This window comes from Cololabis saira, chromosome 6, assembly GCF_033807715.1.
Source record: "Cololabis saira isolate AMF1-May2022 chromosome 6, fColSai1.1, whole genome shotgun sequence".
NCBI lineage: Eukaryota > Metazoa > Chordata > Actinopteri > Beloniformes > Belonidae > Cololabis > Cololabis saira.
This window is the reverse complement of record NC_084592.1, coordinates 4,657,307-4,681,925: the sequence shown is the minus strand read 5'-3', so window position 1 is coordinate 4,681,925 and position 24,619 is coordinate 4,657,307. Positions and strand designations below refer to the sequence as shown.

At 41.8% G+C, this 24,619-nt stretch overlaps 1 protein-coding gene and 1 long non-coding RNA gene across 2 annotated transcripts; one reads left to right on the top strand and one right to left on the bottom strand.

Annotated features, from left to right (window-relative positions):
• The first annotated feature begins 1,080 nt into the window (after positions 1–1,080).
• Positions 1,081–1,570, top strand: LOC133446324 (uncharacterized). The gene is made up of 3 exons (XR_009782827.1): positions 1,081–1,174; positions 1,273–1,391; positions 1,516–1,570. It is a non-coding gene; the product is annotated as an uncharacterized LOC133446324 (long non-coding RNA).
• Positions 1,571–11,302: 9,732 nt separating this feature from the next.
• On the bottom strand, positions 11,303–21,197 carry hpxa (hemopexin a). The gene is made up of 10 exons (XM_061723063.1): positions 21,089–21,197; positions 20,060–20,076; positions 19,893–19,970; positions 18,379–18,536; positions 17,505–17,658; positions 16,040–16,252; positions 15,314–15,409; positions 13,407–13,537; positions 13,170–13,317; positions 11,303–11,941 (listed from the first exon to the last, which is right to left on the bottom strand). The coding sequence occupies exons 1-10, from the start codon at positions 21,175–21,177 to the stop codon at positions 11,712–11,714; spliced, it is 1,314 nt and encodes a 437-aa protein (XP_061579047.1). The 5' UTR covers positions 21,178–21,197; the 3' UTR covers positions 11,303–11,711.
• Positions 21,198–24,619: the final 3,422 nt, after the last annotated feature.

The following is a 24,619-nucleotide window of genomic DNA, read 5'->3' as shown; positions in this document are numbered from 1 at the left end:
GCCAACTCCGTCTTCTTCCCCACGAGAAAGTCCCGGTTCAGGTGTATCTGTTGTTGTTAATGCTTTAAATTCTTTGTCGCGACAAATATTGAAATTCGAAGAAAAAGTGGACAGCAGATTTGAAAAGAGAGCGCAGACTACAGGACATCGACGGCAGATTTGAACTACTGGACGAGGAAGTGAAGAACCTCTGATTGTGTTGAAACTTTCAGCTTCGATTCCACACCCGCAAAACGGATTAAAAGAGCAAAGAACACATGTGTTGCTGTAAGTAAGTTTGCTTATGACTATAAGGACTGTGCACAATTCCTTTTACATTTAACTGCATGTCCACATGAGGCAATAATGCTTAAATACTTTTAGAATCACACTAACTTTGTATTATTAATCTATACAGGAGGCTGTAAGACGTTTACACAATTCTGAAAAAAACGCTATGAAGCTGGATCCAAAACAAAGGTAAATATATGTTTTTTGTTTGTAATCACTGTAATTTACCACAGCAAAATAAAAAATAAATGAATAAACGGCATTAGGAAAGAAATTGTTGAAAAGCCAAACTGATTTAGTAGTGATGGGTCGGTCCATAGACATATATAAACTTTATATATGTCTATGGACTTTATTAAAGGCTAGATGACTCGTCCGCGCTGCTGCCAATGCAGAGCGACGTCGTCACACGGCGGCCATCTTGCCACAGGAGAGCTCGCTCACTCTAACATTGTGTTTAATGGTGCATGTACTGCTTAAACAACCTTAACTTGCTCAATTCTCAAAAGATTTTCAAACAGTTTGGTTTTTTTATCAACGTCAGAGATGTAGTTATGACACTGCATACTTGTGAATAATTATAAACATTGAAAAACGTACTTTTATATGAAAATAACCAGAAACAGATAGCTATGACATGGTATTTATATTAAATCAATATTTCTATAGTATTCTTAGTAACGTGTCACGTGTGCTCAGTGTAGTCACGTGTGATCTAGATCTATTTTCTCCACACAAAAATAAATAAAAGGTTGCTTTGGGGTTTGAGTTTGTTTTTAATCAACTAAGTTGGCTCCTCTCTTTCCCAACAGTATCAATTCTCCACATAACCTTGCAGTTACGACATACATGTTGGAGCAGGTCGGCATTGCTTTTCCTGACACAGACAGCGACGTGATAACAGGTAAAAAGAAAGGCACATCCATCCTTGTTCTTTTAGAATTGCTTTGAATAGATATTGAAACTAATTAAATTCTAATTGTATTTTTGCTTGTGCTTTAGCTGCTTGCAAGACTTATTTTGAGTCTTTGAAAAGGAGCCATCGTCTCGATCAGCCAGAAAATGCTCCCCAGAAAAAGAAATTAAACAATGCAATGAAGACTAGACAACGGAAAACAAGGGTAAGTTACAGCAATATTTGGGTTAGTGAGTTACAGTATATGGAACTGAGATGTTTTTAATTTAGTGTTAATTGAATATTGGTAAAAATTATACACATTTTAATTGCTACTCTATATTTTGCAGTTGCTGGCCTCCAGGGCTAGATGTGTACAGACTCCCGCTGAAATGGCTGCGTGGGCGCGTGCAACCCTTGACCTGATGTCAGAAGAAGAAGATGGCGTCGTAGATGCTGTCTGACGAACTTTTTGGAATACTGTGTTTTAATTTTCTGCAATAAATACATTTACTTGTACTGAGGTGGTTGCTTATTTGATTTCTGAAATGTGCATGTATTTGTAGCCTGGTAAACTGCAGGTAGCTTGCAGTAATCCTCTCGGGTGCAATTTTCTTTTGCACCAGTAGAGGTTGCTGTGCTTGGGGGGGGGGGTTGGGGAGTGAGGCTTGGGGGGGTGGGGCTTGGGGGAGGTTGGGGGGGTGGGGGTTGGGGGAGGTTGGGGGGTGAGGGTTGGGGGGGTGGGGGGTGGGGCTTGGGGGTGGGGGGGGGTGAGGCTTGGGCGGGGTGAAGTTACCCCACCCCCCCACCCCCCTCAAGTCTGGAATGTCACACCTTTGTGTGACAATAGCCAGCATGGCACCCTGCTGAGCTGGCTACTCCAAACACAGCAGGAGGTCCCAGTACAATACGGGTGTTTCCGGACCGGGGAAATTTTTAGTTTTCGGCTGGTTTACCTTACATAAATTCCCGTGCTAGCACCTGAAATACCGGGGGTATACACAGCCGTAAACCCTGTTTTTTTTGCTGTGTTGGACGTACTACTCAGAGCCACACGGCACTTCCTGCCATTGGGAGGAAGTGACGTGTCACAGCAGCAGTAGCAGCTCTGCTCCGCTCTTTCCCGTTTATCCTGGCCCAAACAAGATGAAATAATATAATATTATTATATACAAATATTATAATATTAATATTATATAATAATATTATTATACTTAATATTATACTTATGACATATACGTATCTGCGCAGCACTTAGCAACCAAACACCGCTGCATTGCATTGTGGGAAGTTTCTGCTTAGCTAGTGTCCATCATGGATGTATTATAAAACTGGATGGGACGTCAAAAATGGCCGCCCATTCATTTCAATGCATTCTGCTCAGCCAGCGCATAAACCGAAAAAATCTCTGACTTCCGGGTTTACTTCCGCATACAGCGGCCCATAGAGCATGCGCAGTTGAGTCACCTCCCATGATGCTCTGGGGCCTCCCATCATGCCCCGGGGCAATGACGCGAGTATTAATATAATATGTATTAATATAATATCTTAATTAATGTATATTATTACATGTATAGTATTACATATATTATTAATGTATTAATATAATATAATTACATAATATATATTAATATAAACATCCGTGGAATGCACGGACACGGCTGTGACGTCATCCGTGACATCACGCCCAGAAAGAGACTTTTCTTTGACTTTTCTGGCCGTTATAAAACATTTTTGACAGATATAAAGTCCATGACTTAAAAATATAGAATACAAAGATTAGTAATAGCCGGTGATTACAGCTGGAGGTGTCCTGTGAACAGTTTTAGAGGCTTCTCTTTTACTATTGCAGTCTATGGGAAAAAAGCTTTCTGGGCCACATGGGATTTTCTGTTGCAGTACCGCGGCTGGCCACTGGGAAAAATCGGCGCGCCTTCTGAGTGCCAGACCCGGGGGCTGGTGTCCATCAATCCACACTAATACATTTCCCCAGAATGAGTATGGATAGTACATACTATTGAGTACGTACTAATGTTTCGGATGCACAAAAAAATCTCTCATACTGTTTTTGCTACTCATTAGGGTGGAAGTATGGGATTTCGGACACAGCTTATATGTTTATGTATCGAGCACCTCTTATACACATGAAGTTCTGCTGGATTTGTTTTGATGAGACGGAAAGTTGTCTGGATGTGGAAATAGTCTTATGTCGTAAATTGGGAAGTACCAGCCATTAATTTAAATTTGATTTCAGAAATACCTTTAGAAGGTGATAATGCTTATACAGACAAGTCCCTCATCAGGAAGCCCTTTTCACAATCCTGCTTTTTCATAATGAAAGTAGCGGCCCTCTCTGTTCTCCGTCAAACAGCGTTCCTCTCATTAGACACATTATCCACGTTTGATGCATGCATATGATTGGCCTGGCAGCCCCAGCGACTGAGCGTGGCATCATATGAGGACTGGTGAAGGGGCTCAGTGTTTCTGCTGCCATTGTCATGCAGCAACCAGTGGGTGAAGTAAGGGATTGTGTGATCCAGCGGAGCCTGCTGTTATTGGAGGCTTCAGCCACCGTCATGAAACTGACATCATCGCATTGCCTCATTTTAGAGCTGCACAATGCATTCCAGGTCAGGAAACCACAACTTCTCTGAATATTTCGGAGGCCAACAGTTAATGCTTATTAGACTTTGAATTGCTGAGAATCATATGAAATGACAAAATGAAAAAAACATTGTTTAAAATGTTGCCAAAAAAGCCTTGTTTACATTACAAGACACTGAAGTGAAACTATCCAGAGCAGATCTGACCCCATCTGCACATGAGAGTATTTGAATACCAGGCTGCAATGACATTGATCTAAACATTTTTAAATATAGTTTTCTCTTTTTTTTTTTTTTTTTTTTTTTTTTTTTTTTTTTCTTTTACCTTGTCTGCACACATATTATTGATTGATACCATGACGGTAGAAACCAAAAGTGTATATATGTGCATTATTACTATATGTAATATATACATATATATACGCACACATATGCATACACATACATAAATATACACATACAAACCCAGTGTTTTTTTTTTTTTTTTTTTTTTTTTTTTTTTTTTTTTTTTTTTTTTTTTTGGGGGGGGGGAGGGGGTGGGGGGGGGGGGGGTGACGACATCCACTGCCAATCCAGGAAGCAGGAACACACGGAGACACACGTCAAGCACTGGAAATCTGCAACAAAAAACCACAAACAAAGCACGAAACCGGCACGGAGCCAACCAAAACACGAACAGCAATCGACCTAAATCTTGAGATCTGATCGCAGTCTGAGCTAAGCTATCGCTACCGCTACCTAAGCCCAAAAACTAGAGAGCCAGCATGCAGGTGAACAAGCCAGTGTGTATGTCTATGTGTGTGTGTGTGTATGTATATGATCATGCGTGTGTGTGTGTGTGTGTGTGCATGTGACTAAATGACTATATGTGTGTATGTGTGTGTGTGTGTGTGTGTGTGTGTGTGTGTGTGTGTGTGTGTGTGTGTGTGTGTGTAATAAACCAAACAAAGCTCCACCTGAAGTGTATCTATAGTGGGGGAGGGGGGGGAGCGACCCCGCCACCCGCGAGACCAGAGGCCGACAAGGAAGAGCCCGGAACCCAGGCCACCGGCAAACCCCACAGAGGGGAGAAGCAGGAGGGAGGCAACCCACCGCCTGCGAGGCCCCCCCCCCCGCCCGGCGGCGGCCGAGGGGGCCCGCGGGCGGGGCCCCCACGGCGCGGAAAGAAGCAGCCAGGGATCCCGCGGCGGCGGACCGCGACCCAGGCAATCCCCGGCCACCCGGTCCGGGCCGGACACGCGGCCAGGAGGCCCTCACCCTTCAGGCCAACGACCCCCACCCGGCAGGGGGCCAGCCTGCCCGGAGAGACAGAGCCGCCCCGGCCGCCGACGCGGGCAGGCGCACCCGTCCCCCACGAAAGTGGCCCTCCAAGACCAGAGGGGCGCCCCGCCGTAGAGGCAGCGGGGGGGACCGGAGACGGGCCCGGAGAGAGGGAACCCCCCAACAAGGCGACACCCGCGCAGGCCCGACAACGGAGGGCCCCAGACCCAGGCATCCCATTCATTCATCCATTCACCTATCCGATACCTATACTAATAATAATATAATATACTATACATAATAATAATAATAATAATACTAATAATAATAATAATAATAATAATAATAATAATAACCATCTTTGTATAATATAATATTGATAAATTATTAAGTTTTTGATGTCCTGCCAATGGAGGCTCAAATCCTCCATGGCAGGATCCTTCCATACCGCATTCTCACCGACACAGACATACAATCACGCACCGTTTCCCCCTCCCCGGGGGGGTCCAGCACCGCCAGAAGGCACCCCAGGCTGCACGGCGGGCCCCGCCAGGCCCGGGTAACCCGACCCACCCGTCCGAGGCCCAGGCCGGTGAGGGAACGCGGGTGATGTGGGACCCCCTCCCGCCCCTTGTGTTGAGTGCATGTGATTAATGCCATAAAAACAGGGAGGAGGGAGGGCCAAGTATCGATTGACACCGACCCCCCCCCCTCCCGAACTACGTGTCCTTGTCAAGTGTATTTATAAAGTGTTGAATGTGCAGTGTCTAGTTTGCTGTTAAAACCGTGAGGCGGGGAGTGCCGGGCCACGCGGGACAGTGCCCCCCACGACCCGGACCCCCCGCCTTTCGCCTATGTGCGTATGAATCGTGTAGGGGGGGCAAGAGGGGGAGCGGAGGCCGAAGCCAGGAGGCAGGACCAGCAAAGCTGGCCCTGATAAGACACCCGCGTCCCCCCACCGGCCATCCAGTAGACGGGGGCCGGCCCCCCGAGCCGGGCCAGGGCCCCACCGTACCTCCACGGGCGCCCCCGGAGCCGCCGGAGCCCCCAGACGGAGGGGGAAACGGTCCAACATCCTCCCATTCATACTGACAACATAAGACATAGATACCTGGGAATGGCGCCACCCCCGCCGCCGCGCCCGCCCGTGCGCCCCCCGGTCAGGGGAGGCCCGATCTCCGGACCCGGCCCCACCCCCCCCCGAGGCCACCCCGGCGGACACCCCAAGTGTCGGAGTCCCCACATCCGCAGGGGCACTCGGCCCCCGCCCAGCGACGGAGGACCAAGGCAGCAATGCCCCCCCAGCGCAGACAGCCACCCCCCACCCAGGCAGGACCGAGCCCTCCGGGTGGGACCCCCACGTCCACGGCCCAGCCCCCCCCAGGAGGCCCGGAGACGCCCAAGCCACCGCCCCCCGCCCGAGCCCTCCCCAGCCACCCCCCCCCACCGCCATGAGGCACCCCCCCCCCACAGGCCCCCAAGGCCCCCACCGGCCAGGGACAGGACCCCGCGGCCCCACCCACCGCCCCCCAGGGGCCACCAGAGGCCCGCGCCCCAGACCCCCCAAGCCGACCCCCAACCCCAAGGGCTACGAGATCACCACCCCCCCGCCCCCACTAGGTAACGAAGCCAATAATCGGGGACCACAGAGAGTGCAATTCAGCCGAGTGTTGTTCAGTGGAGGCAGACATTATCTCACTACTAATATGATCTGATAAAAGATTCCTAAAATGGTTAATACATAAACTGGATTTTTGTTTCCAATTTACTAGAATGGTTTTCTTTGCGATACATAAGGCAGTGAGAACCCGGTGTGTCCAATTAGGATCTATTTGAGTGTCTCCCAGGTGACCTAATATACACACCGTGGGGCACACTGGGATTCTGTGGTCGATCCATGTGGATAAATCCTCACAAATCTCCTTCCAGAACCTCTGTACCGGTGTACAGAACCATAAAGCATGCATATAATTATCTGGGGTGTTCTCTGTGCATTGTGAACAGATATTAGAGGTGACAAAGCCCATCTGGAACATCCTTTGTCCAGTATAATGTATTCTATGAAGAACTTTATACTGTATAAGTTGTAAGTTTGGGTTTTTAGTCATAGTAAACGTATTTAAGCATATTTGTGACCAAGAAAGCTGGTCGGTATTCAGAGAGAGATCCGCCTCCCACTTGGAGATCGGGAGAGAGACTGACTCGTCCAGTTTAGACACTAACCTGTAAAGTTTTGATAACAACTTTAAATTGCTTAGATTTAATAAATCTATTATCTTAGCGGGAAGTTGTAAGTCTAATTGTCTAATTTTGTATGTTTTATTTATTATGGCCTTGAGTTGTTGATACTCTAAAAATTTACTCCTGCTAACTCCGTATTGAACCATAAGTGTATTGAAAGGTACAAACTGTCCTCCTACAATTACGTGCTGTAAATACCGTATTCCTTGATCTCTCCATTGAACGAAGTTAACCATCTTTTTATCATTTTTCACGATGTCTGGGTTGTTCCATATGGGTGTACGGTCACATGGAAAAAGTGAAATTTTAGCTACTTTAAGAAATTCCCACCAAGCTAATAAAGTTGTGCTAATATTAATGCTTTTGAAACATTGATGACGTTTGATACTTTGACTAATAAATGGTAACTCTGAGATTTCTAGTTCGTTGCAAAACACTTGCTCTGAGTCCAGCCATTGACTATCTAAAGGATGATCCTTTGACCATTTTACAATATACTGTAATTTATTGGCAAGGAAGTAATACTGAAAATTAGGTAGCTCTAAACCTCCATATTCTTTAGATTTCTGCAATGTCTTTAAACTAATGCGTGGAGTTTTATTTTTCCACAGAAATTTTGAAACACCTGAGTCCAGCGATTTAAACCAGGAAATAGGGGGTTTGAATGGTATCATTGAGAAAAAATAATTTACTTTTGGTAAAACCATCATTTTAATGGTGGCTATTCTACCCATGAGTGAAATGGGGAGAGAGCTCCATCTAGCAAGATCATCTTCTATTTTCTTTATAAGTTGAACATAATTTAATTTTATTAACTCTGACAGCCTAGGGGAGATGTTTATGCCTAAATATCTAATGTTCCCTGATTGTAATTGAGTATTGGATATATTCCTAAAATTGCAGTTCACGCACAAAACGGTGGATTTAGACCAATTAATAGAATAATCAGACAGAGATGAAAATCCCTCTATAAGTGCAATTGTCTGTGATAGTGAAGATCGTGAGTTCTGGAGGAAGAGGAGTACGTCATCCGCATAAAGACTTATTTTGTGCTCTACTATTTTGCATTGTATACCTTTAATATTTTGATTTTGTCTAATAGCTGCTGCTAAAGGTTCGATAAATATTGCAAATAATGAGGGAGATAGAGGGCAACCCTGTCTAGTGCCTCTTTGCAAGGTAAAACTTGTAGAGATTTGATCATTTGTCCTTACACGTGCCTTGGGAGAGCTGTATAATATTTTTACCCAGTCAATGAAAGATTCACCAAATCCAAATTTATGTAAGGTTGCCAATAGAAACTTCCAATTTACCTTATCGAATGCTTTTTCCGCGTCTAAGGATATAATAATAGTTTCCTGTTTATTGATACTGGAATAATCTATAATATTTAATAATCTGCGAATATTAGTAGAGGAATGTCTACCTTTAATAAAGCCTGTTTGATCCGGATGTATAATAGAAGGGGTGACTCTTTTCAGACGTTCAGTAAGGGCCTTGCTAATTATTTTAAGGTCTACATTTATTAATGAAATTGGGCGGTAGCTCGATGGGAGCAAGGGATCTTTATCCGGTTTTAATAAAAGACTAATATTAGCAGAGTTCATATTTAAGGGTAAGCTTTTATTTTCCCTAATATTTAGAATCATTTTATAAAATGTTGGTGCTAATATACTCCAGAATTCCTTATAAAATTCAGCTGGGAAACCGTCTGGGCCCGGAGCTTTATTATTGGGCATATGTTGAAGAGCTTCATGGAGTTCTCCTATTGAGAGTGGTGAATCTAAATTCGTAACCTGTTCCTGATGTAACTTTGGCAGGTTAATTTCTCCAAGAAACTCATTAATGGATTGATCAGATGGTTCAATTTGTGACGAGTATAATTTGTAGTAAAAGTCTCTAAAGATTGAATTTATTAAACAGGGATCATGTGTAACTTCCCCTAACTGGTCCTTAATAGATGTTATGGTTGTTTTTTCTTTGTTTATTTTTAATTGATTGGCTAAATATTTTCCTGATCTGTTAGCATGTGCAAAGTTTTCCAGGCGAAGCCTTTGTACTAGAAACTGCGTTTTTGCGTCAATTATTTTATTTAATTCTATTTTAGTTTTCCTTATTTTGCTAAGGATACGTTCATCTGCAGAAGTCTGGAAGGCCTCCTCTAGCGTCTTTATTTCACCTTCTAATTCTTTTGTTTTTAAGTTGTCTTTTCTTTTTTTATTTGACGAAAAGGAAATTATTTTGCCTCGCATTACTGCTTTCCCAGCTTCCCATAGAACGCTTGCTGATATTTCCGGCTGGTCGTTAATTTGCAAAAAAATGTAAATATAGTTTTCTCAACTGCAAAACATTTAGAACATTAAAGATTTCAATCTAAATCTCAAGCTTGAAAAATAAGTCTTTTGCCTGTTTGGAAAGGCATGTTTTTATACTGCAATAAATAGTTTTTCACCTTTTCAGGGTTTTTCACCGGATTGGAAACAACAGGTTTCTGCTCACTGAATTCCTGCCTTGTCAGTGGGAGTTCACATGAAAATACCTTCCCATTTCAGGTCAGCACTAATGCTCCCTGAAGTGAACTCAAATCTCGCTCTATGTCTCACAACAATAAGATGATGTGCAGTGGATTGTCTGAGCTAAATGACACAAAGAGGAGATAATGTTTCAGCGTTGCAGTTGTTCATGAAGTGGAGCTCTTGCAGCCCCTACTGGCCAAGAGTTTGATACTGTATGTTTTTTCAGACGTTGATAACATCAAACCTTTAAATTCTTGGTGTTACAACAAACTATTATATCCATTAAGAAACCTTTGTGCAGGAACTTTTAGACAGTGAATCGATGCAAAGCAGTTCAGCAAAGGAACATCTATTTTTATCAGTATATTAATGAATATTGGACATGTTGGATCTCATAACCCTTTCTGGTTATCAGTAAAATGGTTTGATCTTATCTGAAAGAAGTGACTAATGGATGGTTCATCTTTCACTTTTGTGAAATTACTTTTGTAATACTGTATTTGACCCGGTTTTGTACGTTGTGACCGTATAGAAACGTAATTCTCATCAGTTGTGTGAAAAAAGGACCAGCAAACAGGCATTGTGGCATAGAATTGTCAAATTGGTTTAATTCACTGTACAAATTGTTACAGATTACTTTTGTAATACTGTATTTGACCCGGTCTTTGTACGTTTTGACCGTATAGAAATGTAATTTTTGCCATTCTAAGAATGAGATGAACCTGCTGTAATCTACTGCCCTTACTTTTTAACTACTTGTGCTTTTATTATTTTACCTCTTTTCTTATCATTTTATTTACTTTTATTTGTTATTTATGTTTTTATTGTGTTTTGCCGCTTTTAATGTTGATGTAAGGCACTTTGAATTACCTTGTGTTGAATTGTGCTATACAAATAAACTTGCCTTCACTGCAAAAACTCAAAATCTTACCAGGAATATTTGTCTTATTTCTAGTTAAAATGTCTCATTTTTAGTCAAAAAAATCTCATTAAACTTAAAACAAGACTCATCACTGGAAAAAACAACAATTTTCACCTGTTTCAAGTATTTTCACTTAAAATAAGTAGAAAAATCTGCCAGTGGATAAATCTTGTCCCACTGGCAGATTTTTCTACTTATTTCAAGTGAAAATTCACTTGGAACAGGTGAAAATTGTCAAATAACAAGTTATGTTTCTGGTAATGACTCTTGTTTTAAGTGTAATGGGATTATTTGACTAAAAATTAGACATTTTAACTAGAAATAAGACAAATATTCCTGGTAAGATTTTGAGTTTTTGCAGTGTTGCCTTGCCTTTAAAGTTTGTATTTCAGACTTCAAGCGCCTGAGAAGCTTCTGAGGATATTATTGATGAGTTATGGAATTAAATGAGCACCAGTGGGTATGGAAATTATTCAGACCCCTTTACATTGTTCCCTCTTTGTTACATTGCAGCCATTTGCTAAAATCAAACAAGTTCATTTTGTTTCTCACACACTCAGCACCCCATCGTGACAGAAAAAAACAGAAACATAGATTTATTTTTTTCAAATTTATTAAAGAAGAAAAACTGAAATATCACATTTGAGTTTTCCACATTCCCAGGTCCAGTCTGATGTTAGTTGACACGCCTCTTTATTCACAACAACACTGTACAAAATGAATCACAGAAAATCATGCAGTACTTTTGAACTTCCCAATAGCACACAGAGAGCTGGTATGATGATTTCTAGCAGAAATAGAGTATATATCGGTTTATTTTGAGGTAAGAGGCAGAAAGGAACCAAGTTTATTGACACTACATTGTCTGTCAGAGCGTGTAGTGGAAACCCTGGCGACTTGGTGTGGAGCCTCTCGCCAGATGTGGTCGGTGCTGCTGTTTTCTTTGTTCTGTGTGTTGTTTGTGAAGTCATGCAGCATTCATTCAGTCCCATGAAGGAGGCCTTTTAGTGGTCGCAGCCGAACAGCTCCAGAGAGACTCTGTGCTGCTCGGGCAGGGCCTTGCTGGCTATGAACAGCATGACGCTCTCAAAGTGGTAGTAGTGGTTCCCCACGATCACCTTCAGGCCGCCGGGGCCGCACATGGCGGCGTCCACCTTCTTGAAGAGGCTGATGGGGCGCTGATTCCCCGCGACGCGAGGAGTGGCTTTCATATCCACGTCGTAGATGTGCTGATCTGGAGGAGAGAAGGCAGGAAGAGCCGTTAGCCGGAACGTATTAGGGTATTAGGACCAAACTAAGACAAAAAAAAATAATTGGAAATTACGATGTCACATAATGTTGCGAGAATAAAGTCGTAATAGAATAAAGTCGTAATATTATGAGAATAAAGTCATAATATTAGGAGAATAAAGTCGTAATATTATGAGAATAAAGTTGTAATATTAGGAGAATAAAGTCGTAATATTATGAGAATAAAGTCGTAACATTACGAGAATAAAGTCATAATTTATGAGAATAAAGTCGTAATATTATGAGAATATAATTTATAAGAACTCTAACAGGAAGAGCATCTTCTCCCTGTGTTAAAATGAGGAATATTGAGCATCTTATGAAGTTATATTTATATATTTATAATATATTTAATATTACGACTTTATTCTCAAAATATTACGACTTTATTCTCGTAATATTACGACTTTATTCTCGTAATTTCCATTTTTTTTGTCTTAGTTTGGCCCTAATACTACTAAAATCATGATGGTACCATGAAGTCATCCATTGTCGATATATAGATTTATAGTAATTTTTATGTATATAATTGGAGGTAAATATATGAACCAGTATATATAGCATATCTACTCTTATATATAGTTATTCAAGTATATTGTTATACCATTGCTGTCTATTGTTCTCTATTATATTGTAGTATTATAGTAAAGTAATGATAATGTAATACTATACATTATAATTACTTCTATTATTACATACATACATAGTAGCACAACTAAATGCTGGGAGTTTGTTTGTTTTCTTTTGTTGCCTTGATTTGTTTTGATTTTGACTATATTTATATATACATATAAATGAGTATTATATCACTGTATTGAACAGTTATTAAAACCTGTCTTATTATATGTAAGAATGTATGTAGATTCAGGGGTAGGACTGGATAAGTGGTTACTTCATTCCTACTCCGTTTCCAGCATGTTTTTTTGGACGCTTTTTTATCATGCATGTTCGAAATAAAATCTTCAAATCAAATACATACAATTACATCCAATCCATTTGTTTGGCTTCATTTGGAAGCTCAGCTCAGTGGATGTGGTTTGTAAGTGTAGACACAACAGTTCCACCAAAGACGACATTCATAACACATTCAGATTCTGATCCTGATCATGTTTCTGATTACACATTCAGATATTTGAACCATAGCCTAACAGTTGGACTGGGACCGTGTTTACCTTTGATGATGTGAGCGATGTCGCTGCCACCACAGGCGAACGCAGCGTCCACGGGTCCTTCGATCCCCAGCACCTCTTTCAGAGGCTTGGGGTATCCGTCCAAGTGCACGTGTGGCTCCCCAACAGTGTAGAGGAATAAATGCTCATCCTGGAGAAGAAACATGAAGTGTGTTTCAGCCTTTAGAGAAGGAGCGATGACGACGGCGTCCACAGGGGTTTGTTGCAGCTTCACTCTACCTTGATCATGTAGAGATGACCGTCGTGAGAGAAGACGGCGTCCACCTCGCTGTGCAGCTCCTTGAAGTCGTTCTCGATGGTGTCGGCCAGCAGCGTGTCGTTGCCTTCGTCTTTATGGATGTAATGGTGGCCTGCAAAATAAAGATGCAACACTGTAAGAACATTGCTTTTTCTTGTTGTTTCTTGGCAAACCCTCCAGATGGGTCTCAGATATCAACAAAAGAATTCAATACTGCTAGATATTACCAGTATAAACCAACAGCTGAGAATCAAAATTATAAGTACTGTACAGTAGTTCAGCAAAGCACTGCTATGAGGACACTGCATGCCAGACTAAGTCTCAGTTATTACTCAAAGACGGAAATGTAAAAACAACCTGTACACTGATCGCTATGCATGCTGGTACTCAGTGGGGAATCTTCAGGGCCTTCTACGCCTTCAGAGAAGGCCTTAACAAATAAGAAATAATAATAAATGTAATAATAATAATAATGGTAATAATAATAATAAAGTTTAATTTTTTAGTTTCTATCTCATTTAATTTTATACAATATATTTAACAGATTTTCTCTCATCTATGTTCTAAAATTAAGTTTCCTGTCAAGTTCATGTCCTGAAAACCTGTTATCCAATCAGAATGGTCTGTCTCTATTAAGGCCCGTTAGCTGCTCATTCATTGGTCAGGACTTCAGGCCCAGCTGTGTGTTCTGGTGTGGAGAGTGACTGGCAAATCCACCAATCACGGTTTGATTTCAAGTTGGCGGGAATAAAACAAAAGATCGTAGGCCTTCATGAAGTCCCAACATCAAATCTCTGCAGAGCGATGAGACACAGTTGAGAGACGGAGTTAAATTACATTTGCACATGATTGCAACTTTAAAAAATAGTCTTTGCATTACCAGCTTTGTAATTTTTTAAATTGTATTTTAGATTGATGATGATGTGAACGTATTTGTGTGAATGATTTCATAGCTGTCCGTGGTGACGACATGACCCTCGGTGTCTGCAGCGTCACATTCTGGGTGACCTCATTTTATATTTCCAGATTTCAGCTTTAGAGTATGTTTATTTAATTTCAACTATGTAGCCTAAATGTTCTCCAGTTTTACAAAGTTAATGGTGAGAATGTTTCTTATTGGCGAGAATGTTATTGACGTTATGGTCTATTTGTTTACATTCTTGTCATCGTTAATTAGGGCCCGAGCACTTACAGTGCGAAGGCCCTATTGTATCTTTAGGAAATGTTTTTATTTTTATTTTTCATCGAACAAAATGAGGGCCTTTTTTCCCCCTAAACGTGCCCCAAAAGTCACCAAATTTTGCACGCAAGCCAGGCCTGGTGAAAAATGTGATATTTAATGGTTTGCATTAATGGGCGTGGCCTAATGGCTCAACAGCGCCCCCTAGAAAACTTTGTGCCTCAAGCCCCACGATACGGTTTGACGTACAAAAATCGGTACACACCTGTATCATGTCGCAACTTAAAGAAAAGTCTCTTGGTGCCATGGCCGAAACCGGTTGTCATCAGACTCGGTTTTGACTCCTTCACCTTAATTGGTGAAAATTAGCCCCGCCCCTTCTTCTGATTGGTCAATATGTGATAGTTATTATTTTCCTGCAATAACTTTTGAATGGTTTCACATAAAGAGTCATGGGTGGTGTCATCGGACTTTGTTTTGAGTCCTTGACCTTTATTGGTGGAAATTGCTTGCGCGAGGGCCGGTTCATCGCTGCTTGCAGCTTTAAATAAATTTACACTTGTTAAACTCTTTCAATTCATTGTACTGTTGCTTTTTTCCGCCGGGATTTCTTGTCTCTGTCGTGGTCGCGGTCGTGCTCACGGTTCACCACTAGCTGGTACTACGCCTAAATAGAGAAATAATGCGGTGAAAAGGCCTGTGTCCCACCTCTGAAGGCGTACAGGTCTCCAGCGTCGTCGGCCGTGATGGCGTCCAGGTGAACGCGGCTGCAGCGCTCCCGCTCCACGTGGTCACTGTTCTCGCCTGGACAGCAAACACACATCAGTCAAAGTTAAAGTTTTATCAACCGTGTCTACCGCGGGGTTAAAACTACTCAATCATGGCCAAAGTGAGGGGGGGTTATTTTATCATCACTAAACCTATTGAATTGAATTGAAATTTTATTTCAATCATTCATGAAACAAAACAATAATAATCAAAAATAAATAAATGTAAATTAGAAAGCAAAATGACAACAATATATATATAAAAACATGCATACACCATAATTAACATGCTTGAAAAGGAGTAGGAAGAAGTAAAAACGTATTAAATCCTACCCCCTATACTATATTTCATTATGATCAAAATTAATTAAATTTCTATACAAAAAGCAAAAGATATCTATATATACACATGTACACATACACACATACATATATACACATACACATGCACTTTTTGGATATGGCATACATACACATACTTACACATATACATATATACACACACATTATATATATATATATATATATATATATATATATACTCAACTCATAACGGCATTATTACTTAACCTTCGGAAAAGGAGTCCAAATAAAAGGTTGCTAGTTGTAGGCTAGGGGAGGATATGAATGATTGAATACTGCAACAGAATATAAGAGTAGAACTTACTGAACGTGGAGCACCTCATGAAGTAGTCCCGGGCCTCTTTGGGGTATCTGCCATGCACCTCACCGGTCTTTGGGTCAAACTTGGAGAAGTGGTGTCCATGGAAGCAGTAGTAGTGGTCCATGAAGCGGAAAGCAGACGTGCAGTTGGGCATGGTCTTGAACTCTTTCTCATCCACAGCCTTGGTCCTCACATTGTAGTGGTAAATATCGTCTCCTACAAATCAAACAAACGTGCATTTAAATGTTAAAATGATGACCACCCCAACTCAGAAACATTCACTCATTTCAAATCACAACTTAAAAAGCATCTGTTCAAAACTGCCTATCTCACTTGTGCTTTATTTATCTGCCTCTTTATGTTGCTTCTTTTTTTTCTTTATTTTTACTGCTGCAGTTTTTAAATGTGTTCTGCTGTTTTTATTTTTTTAATGTGTTGTGTATGGCGACCTTGAGTGCCAAGAAAGGCGCCTTTAAATAAAATCTATTATTATTAGGGCCTGAGCACTGACAGTGCGAAGGCCCTATTGTATCTGTAGGATTTTTTTTTCTCCTTTTTTGTTTTTATTTTTCCGACGAAAGGAGGGCCTTTTTTCCCCCTAAACGTGCCCCAAAAGTCACCAAATTTTGGACGCAAGCCAGGCCTGGTGATAAATGTGATATTTAATGGTTTGCATTAATGGGCGTGCCAAAATGGCTCAACAGCGCCCCCTAGAAAACTTTGTGCCTCAAGCCCCACAATACAGTTTGACGTACATGCACGAAAATCGGTACACACCTGTATCATGTCACAACTTAAAGAAAAGTCTCTTGGCGCCATGGCCGAAACCGAACAGGAAGTCGGCCATTTTTCTTTGGCGGGAACTGTAACGTGCACCCAGGTGTGCACCCATCCTGCGACAACACGCAATACTTTTCTCAGTCAAAAGCGTTACCGTGGCGACGCTAGACGCCAAAAAGCGCGCCCCCCCCTTGATCTGTTTGGTCCATATTTGATAGTTCCTACTTTCTACCATAACTTTCTGCCAGACTCGTGGGTGGTGTCATCGGACTCAGTTTTGACTCCTTCACCTTAATTGGTGCAAATTAGCCCCGCCCCTTTTTCTGATTGGTCGATATGTGATAGTTCCTATTTTCTGCAACAACTTTTGAATGGTTTGAAATAAAGACTTGTTTGATATAGAGATTCGTGGCTGGTTTCATCCGCTAAATGTCCAGGCCTGAAGAATCTACATCAAGTCATACAAGCTTCCACTGCAGCCTGAATGTGCACAAGGGTGGAGGGCCCGTTCATCGCTGCTTGCAGCTTTAATTATTATTATTATTATTACTTGATGTCCTCAGGGCTTTATAGCACTCAGTAATGGTGGACTAGTTTAACACTATATACGCACTTTTTACGATTAAAAAGCCAAAGAGCCAAAGTTTGTACCAAGTTTGAAGTGATTTTAGAAAAACGTCATCCTCACCCTTGAAGAAGATGACAGAGTCTTCCTCACACTCCGGCTTGGGACACTCCACCGCAGCATCCAGGTGGTCTGGGATTCCAGGGAACACTTCGGAGATGTCCTTGGGGTAGCCATCCTCCAGTTTGTGTTGGTAATAGCTGAAAACTTTGTTGTCCTACAGGAATGCATCACCAAAATACCAGATTAAACTGACACTATCAAAGCTAACATGAGGAATTCATGACTCTGGTATCGATCAGTTAGTGGTTTGCATGCCTGGAGATTTTTAAAAAGGAGACAAATTACGCTTTTAATAATAATAATAATCGATTTTATTCATAGAGTGCTTTTTAAAAGATCTCAAAGACGCTTTTCCACTAGCACCTACTCAGCCCGACTCAACTCAGTTTGGTTCTTTTCCACTAGGGGTCTAACGTGCCGAGAAGATACTTTTCTGTATCTATTCTGTCGAGGTTTTAAGCAGCTGAGTCGGCTGTATCTGACATCATCACACTACAGGACACCGATTGGTCGGGGGGTTGGGGTTCATAGCTGCTCACGGCTCCAGCTGACTTTTCAGCAGCGCCGAGACAAAAAAAAAAAGTGTCGCCACTTGAAGCTTCTCTCACTCTCATTTTTTAACTTGGTATCAAACACAAGCCACAGATCCAGCAGCACATCTATCATCTCCTCCATGTTCTACATCTTTAGTGTTGTTGTCTTCTTCATTTAGATCACACAATCAAATATATCACAGCAGCTTCTCTCTAACCTCCTACTTCTGATCTGGGTGTCTAAAAAGTAACGAGGGCAAGGCGAGTCGAGTCGCGCTGAGTAGGTACAAGTGTAAAAGTGCCAAAAAGGGAAAAGCTAGGAAAAGCTTGCAGCACTGTACCAGGAAGAAGAACATGTGGTCATGGTGGGTGGGCTCGTCCTCGTAGTGCATGCGGAAAGCAGCCTCCACATGGCCCAGGTGGTGATGCTCGTCCAGCTCAACGAAGGACTCGTTGGCAAGCTCCGCCTTGCCGTGGAAGCCCTTGAACACATGGTCACCTGGCAGGACATGCAGCACATAGAGGCCACGGTTACATGATGGTTTTTAATTCGGAAGGAATTATTCCGAATTAAATAATTCCGAATTAAACTATTTTCCTTCGAGTTTACATGGAAATAGTAATTCCGAATTGAGGTTTACATGGAAAACACGTTTTATCGGCTTTATCCAATTCCTCTTAGGCCGCGTTCAGACTGCCAGCCAATATCCGATTTTTAGCCCATCAAGATTGAAACTGGATGACTCTTTTGAAGTCTGAACAGTCCCAAACCGCATGAGATTCGATTTTTGCAAACCAGATCGAAACCACCTCCGGGAGGTAGTTTCATATCGCATTTGGGCAGACACTCAGATCGGATATGACTGACCGTTACGTCACTCTACGCGACGCCAGACCAGACCCATGCGCCAAACCACCCGCCCATTTCCAGTTGTGGAGCTACGTTACAGGTATGGAGCAGTCGGAAGATGCTGAAAACAGCAGTCCTGGTGCGCCTGACATGCTCTACCCCCCTACTAGACAGTGCCAGGGCCACTATGCTGATGTGAGCTGGCTCCATCTTGTTATTGTTTTTAATGTCGCAATTACATGACGTCACACAATACACGCACTGGGTGACGCCTCCGCTCCGACGTCGTTGCTACGGCAAAAACAGTGTGGACAGTCAGGCCTGAAAATCGGATATGAGAAGGAATCAGATAATAATCAGATTTCCCTGCAGTCTGAACGCGCCCTTAAGGTCTGGGGGTTTGGAAGGTTCTGATTGGATAGGGGGGCGGACCGGAAGTTACGTCTACTGGAAGAAAAACTAACTTAGCCGTTACAACTTTGAAAAGCTCACAATTTTGATGTTTCCTGTTTCCATCTGTTCTTTTAATTATTTCCAGGTCCTCCAAGCTATTTATTAAATAAATGGTCTCTGCTCTTGACCAGCGTTTACTGCGTGCTGCCATGTTGAAACTTTGTTTGGAAAACAAGCCCAGTGGAATATAAGCGTCATGGAGACAGACGGGCGAGTGAACGAGCAGAAAGAAAGACCAGAATTAATTTAAAGAGGAATGAGTGTTTACATGATCGCAGAATTATTCTATTCAGATTTAAAATTGTAATAAACCAGCCACTTACTTCGGAATTAAGTCTAATTCGGAATGGCCATTTTCATTCAGAATTAGGTGTTTACATGGTAATTTTATTCATTTTAAATCGGGTTTAATTTTAATTCTGAATTAAAGAGGAATTAAACTTCCCATGTAACCGCACTGAATCCTTCAACACAATATTATGCTTGTTTTTCTCTAACATTTTGTGAAGTCGGTTACATGAACACAGTTTTATTTCATAAGGAAGGACTTACCCTTGAAAAAGTACGGGATTCCCTCCTCATTCACAGCAACAGCGTCCATCTCCAGCCCTTTACAACGGTCAAGGACAGCTGCAGAATGCACAAGTTAATTAGTAAGAAAGTTGTGTGTAAAGTGGTAACAAATATGAAGGTGGATTTGCTCCTTGCTGAATACTCACCTGATGCATGCAGATCCCTGTGTGAAGAGAACGGAAAGTGAACATTATGAGGTTAATTCTTGCTCTCCATTTCATTTTACAAACAGTTGTCTAAGTGTTTAAGATTTTAGATGGAGCTCATGAAAGTTAAGCAACAATCCAGTTTGTGAACTGAAAATGTAATTTTTTACAAGAAAAAACTAACTTATAAGATGAACCTTATGTTTTCATTTTCACATTCTCACTAAATGAAATCCTGAAAACAAAAAGGCTGAAAGTTCTCTATTACATTTAATTACATTTTTCAATTTTTTTAGCATCTATTACAACAGAAGTTGTCTCTAGGATCTTTCCAGAAACCCCGAGCAATTATTACATAAACAGTGGCAAGAAAAACTTCCCTTTAGGAGGGAAGAAACCTGGACCAGGACATGGATGATAAGGGTGCATTTAATGCAAAAATAATAAGAATAATAAACATAATCCATATTATTGTAAAAGAAATAATGTGCTGAATATTAATATCAACTTTTTTTTCTCACTGGGGCAAAGAAACTGACTATCACACATCAGGAACAACCTCAAGCCCCCCAGCAACATCAGAGAATGTAGGAAACATGTTCAAAGATCCTAAAAGATCCTGACTGTCCCCTCACTGTAAAACAGTACATCTTAATAACAGAAGTAAGTTTAAATAACTTAAACTTTGGAAAAGGTTGTGGTCACTCATTGCCATCAGTTAAGATAACTCAAAATTGAATTAAATAAATGTTTGAAGCTGGTATAAGATGTCTGTGTTTGTATTGTGTTAAAGCAACTTAAAGTTGAGTTATTTAAGTTATGACAACTAAAATGGTTTAAGGCAAATCGGTTTCCTAAAATGAATTGAGGAGCTAAAAGTTGTGACCACTAGAATGTGATAATCAGTTTACTGAATGAAATGGTACTATCAAATTTAAATAATAATAAATACATAAATATTTGAGTTACTTAAACCTCAATGGAATATTTTTTCACACTTGAACCTTATCAGGTTTTAAGTGTACTTACTCAGCCCAGGCCAGGGCGAGGGCCAGGCAGAGACACGCGAGGGGGGCCAGCAGCTTCATGATGGGCGTCCTCTGGTAAAAACGTACCATGCTGCCGCCACGGCGTCAGTTTATATTCTGGCCCGCTGTGCGTGGGCTGCGTCACGTTGGGTACCAAAGGCAGAGGAGGAGGCGGAGGCGGGGACGATCTTTAAAAGTGATGAGATATTTGATGTTCCCTGTGTTGTGCCCCCAGAGATCTCAACCCCATTCCCGTTTCATCCCAGCGCAGCACAAATTCACAGAACTTAGACGGCTCGCTTGACCATGAAAGTCTAATCAATAGATTTGTATCTTGTGTACCTCAGAGGATAATATATCCAAATACATGCAAACTGTTTTGTAGATATGTTTGAATGTGGGAAAACGTGTCAGGTTTTAAGATATGATCAAAACACTAACATTATTGATCATTACAAAGGATTATATATTAAAATTTATAGTCAGGCCTTTAAAACTAATTAAATCCATTAGACTTTGCTCCTGTCTGGACTGGCAGAATCATTCAGGCAAAATTTGCATTACCTCTGCAGTTTTTTCTTTATTTAAATGTACCCATGCATTTGTATTTGTGAATACTGTTCTTTTTATATTATAAATATTTTTGGTCATAATGAAATCAGCTTTATTGAACTGCTTTGCCTAATCTGTAACAAATATATTCCAGAACGTTCCAGGCGTCTGCCTGAGCTAGATCTGCAGCCCGGACCCGGTCCAACTCTGAGAGGTAACTAACCCAGTGTCCCCCCAAAAAATAAATAAAGACTGCTGACAACTGCACTTTAAAATCCTCGAAACAAGCGTTGTGTAACATGTGGACGGTGAACATTAACAGAGCATTGTGGGTTGGCCTCACTGTGAGAAAAACATCCGTGCGTTCAAACGTCTGCAATTTCCGTGGCCCCTATACGTGCTGCCTTGCATTTGAAATAGGTCTTATACTGTCACATAGCATTTATATCATATGATAAAGATATTTCTTTACGTCTCTTGACAGGCCATTGGAGATCAAAGATGGGGAACTTCCATAATGGCAGCAATCTATGAAAGTGTTGAAAGTTGTTAGTGTTGAGTTTTATTGAGTAAGCCGGCAGTGAGCAGACCTACGCAGAGCGTGTCTGGGTTGGTGTGCTGACCAAGAATGGTTGAAATCATGACTCTTTATACAGTAAGTTCAAACTACAAAAGGCAAGAATCAACAAGCCAAAGGTGAGTTTACAGTCAGATGTGATCTGTGGCCAAATGCCGTTAGTATTAACATATCAGTCAGTCAGGAACATCATATGGCATTCCCGTGGTCCAAGTCTTTGTTGAAGCTAGTTCCAAGGTGTGGCCCCTGCAGGGGGTAGGAAGCTGGAGTTTCACGTCAGCCACGGTGTCACAATGCCTCATCAAAAGCAACAGCATTCTGCCTTTGGTCACATCTGTTTTAAGCTTTCTCACAACTTCATCCTACATGCCTGACATGTTGAAAACCACGTATGTATGGGCAGTTTTTGCCATTCCTATGAAACTAGAAAGTGTCACAATCAGGGTTATACACAGATGCAGGGTATCAGAGTCTTTAATAATAATTCAGGTTTAATTCCAAGGCAGAAAAAAAGGCTGGGTATGAAGTATTATCTATAACGTGCTTTTTCACGAAGAAGCAGCGTTAATCAATACCAAAAATCAAAATCACTCCACATGGAGGAAACAAAAGGCTATGCAAACATTAACTAGAAAATTCAACTAAGATTTAAAACTTACAACCAAAAATCTCTCACTTGGAGGAAACCGGCAATAACTGTGATCCAAAACTGTGAAGACGGCTGGGGTGAAGCACATGAACCAAGACGAACACACTGGACAAGACCAGGGGAGACGCAGACTATATGAACACATGACGGTGATGAGGAGCAGGTGAACACATGAGGGTGATGAGGAGCAGGTGAACACAATCAGGAATCAGAGAAGACAATCAGACCGGTGACACATGAGGAAGGGCAAGTGACCTGAAACGACAGGAGAGTTACTTCTTTCAAAATAAAACAGGAAATGACAAGACAAAAAAGACCCAAGAAAAGACAACCCCACCACGGTGTGACAGAAAGTACATAACTCCTTTTTCAACAACAGTCACACGGACAATAGTGGCTGTATAAAACAGAACAGCTGATGGTAGATGAAATGATGACTTCTCTTTGTTTAAGCTGATTCAATGTTCTGAGAGTCGGATAAAACAATGTTATACTTTTGACGATTCCATTACACAGCGTGATTGTGATGTGTGGGGGCTGTGGTGTCGTGGCTCGAGTCCCAAACCCTGGTGCTGCCCAGACCAGAGACATGGGGAGGGTGTCTCAGTCAGGGAACAGGCAACTGACCTTAAACAACTGCTAGTCAGTATGTGGAACATAATCTGCTACAAAGGGAGAAGCTAAAAGACTATAGATGATAGATGAGAACGACAAGTATTGGTTTCCACAAGGTCTGCTGCTTCAATGTGTTTTGGATCTTTTTGTTAGATGGTACTGTGATACTGGGGAATGATTACAAGCATTTCATAAGTTTCAAAGGCTTTTATCTGCAATTATTGAGTTTATGCGAATAGTCAATATTTGCAGTATTGCCCTCCTTACTCAAGAAGGGTCTCCCCGATTCGTCGTGGCATGCTGTCATTTCACTTCTGAGCCGCATCATTTTTGTTGGCAGCCCGTTCCGTCATAATCAACGTCATGAATGTGTTTGTCCACCCACCACTGGACCAACAGACACTCACCACCCACCGCTTGTCCACCCACTTGATGTTTTGTTCGCCGAGCCCCGTATGGCACTTTTCCACCAGTACCTACTCAGCTCTACTCATCTCAACTCGGCCTGGTTTCTTTTCCATAACAATTCAGTAGGAGGTTGAAGTGAAGCTGCTGTGACGTCTTTGATTGTCTTATCTAAACGAAGAAGACAACAACACTAAAGATGTAGAACCTGGAGGAGATGATAGATGTGCTGCTGGGTCTGTGGCTTGTGTTTGATACCAAGTTAAAAAATGAGAGTGAGAGAAACTTCAAGCAGCAACGCTTTTTTTTTTGTTAGTTTGTCTCTGCGCTGCTGAAAAGTCATCTGGAGCTGTGAGCAGCTATGAAGTGACAGAGCTCCTGGTAGATCTGGTCGTTCCTTATCGCCGTCTAGATCCCTTTTTAATTCTCTCCTCAGCACCAGGTTTATGAACATCTGAACCTCAGAGTTGGATCATGAAACAGACTTTTGTGCTGCCATTGCTGGTCGAATAAAATGAACAAGAACAGAGTCTCTCTTTCACTGATTTCCTCCTCCTGACTCAGACGTCTGACTCCAACCCCCCGACCAATCGTTGGCCTGTAGTGTGATGAAGCAGAAAGGAGGAACCAGACCTCCATGGCAGAGTCCGGAGCTGCCCCACACAGGCCCACCAACCTGGGGGGTCCCCCCTTCTCATATACCTGGTACTGGTGTACAGCTGCTGTGTTGTACC

Coding starts and splice junctions, on each gene's coding strand:
- hpxa (XM_061723063.1), bottom strand. CDS start 21,177: ATGGTACGTTTTTACCAGAGGACGCCCATCATGAAGCTGCTGGCCCCC. Junction 18,537..19,892: donor AATCCCGTACTTTTTCAAGG/GTAAGTCCTTCC, acceptor ATGTCCTGCCAG/GTGACCATGTGTTCAAGGGC. Junction 11,942..13,169: donor CATCGCTCACATCATCAAAG/GTAAACACGGTC, acceptor TCTCTCCTCCAG/ATCAGCACATCTACGACGTG.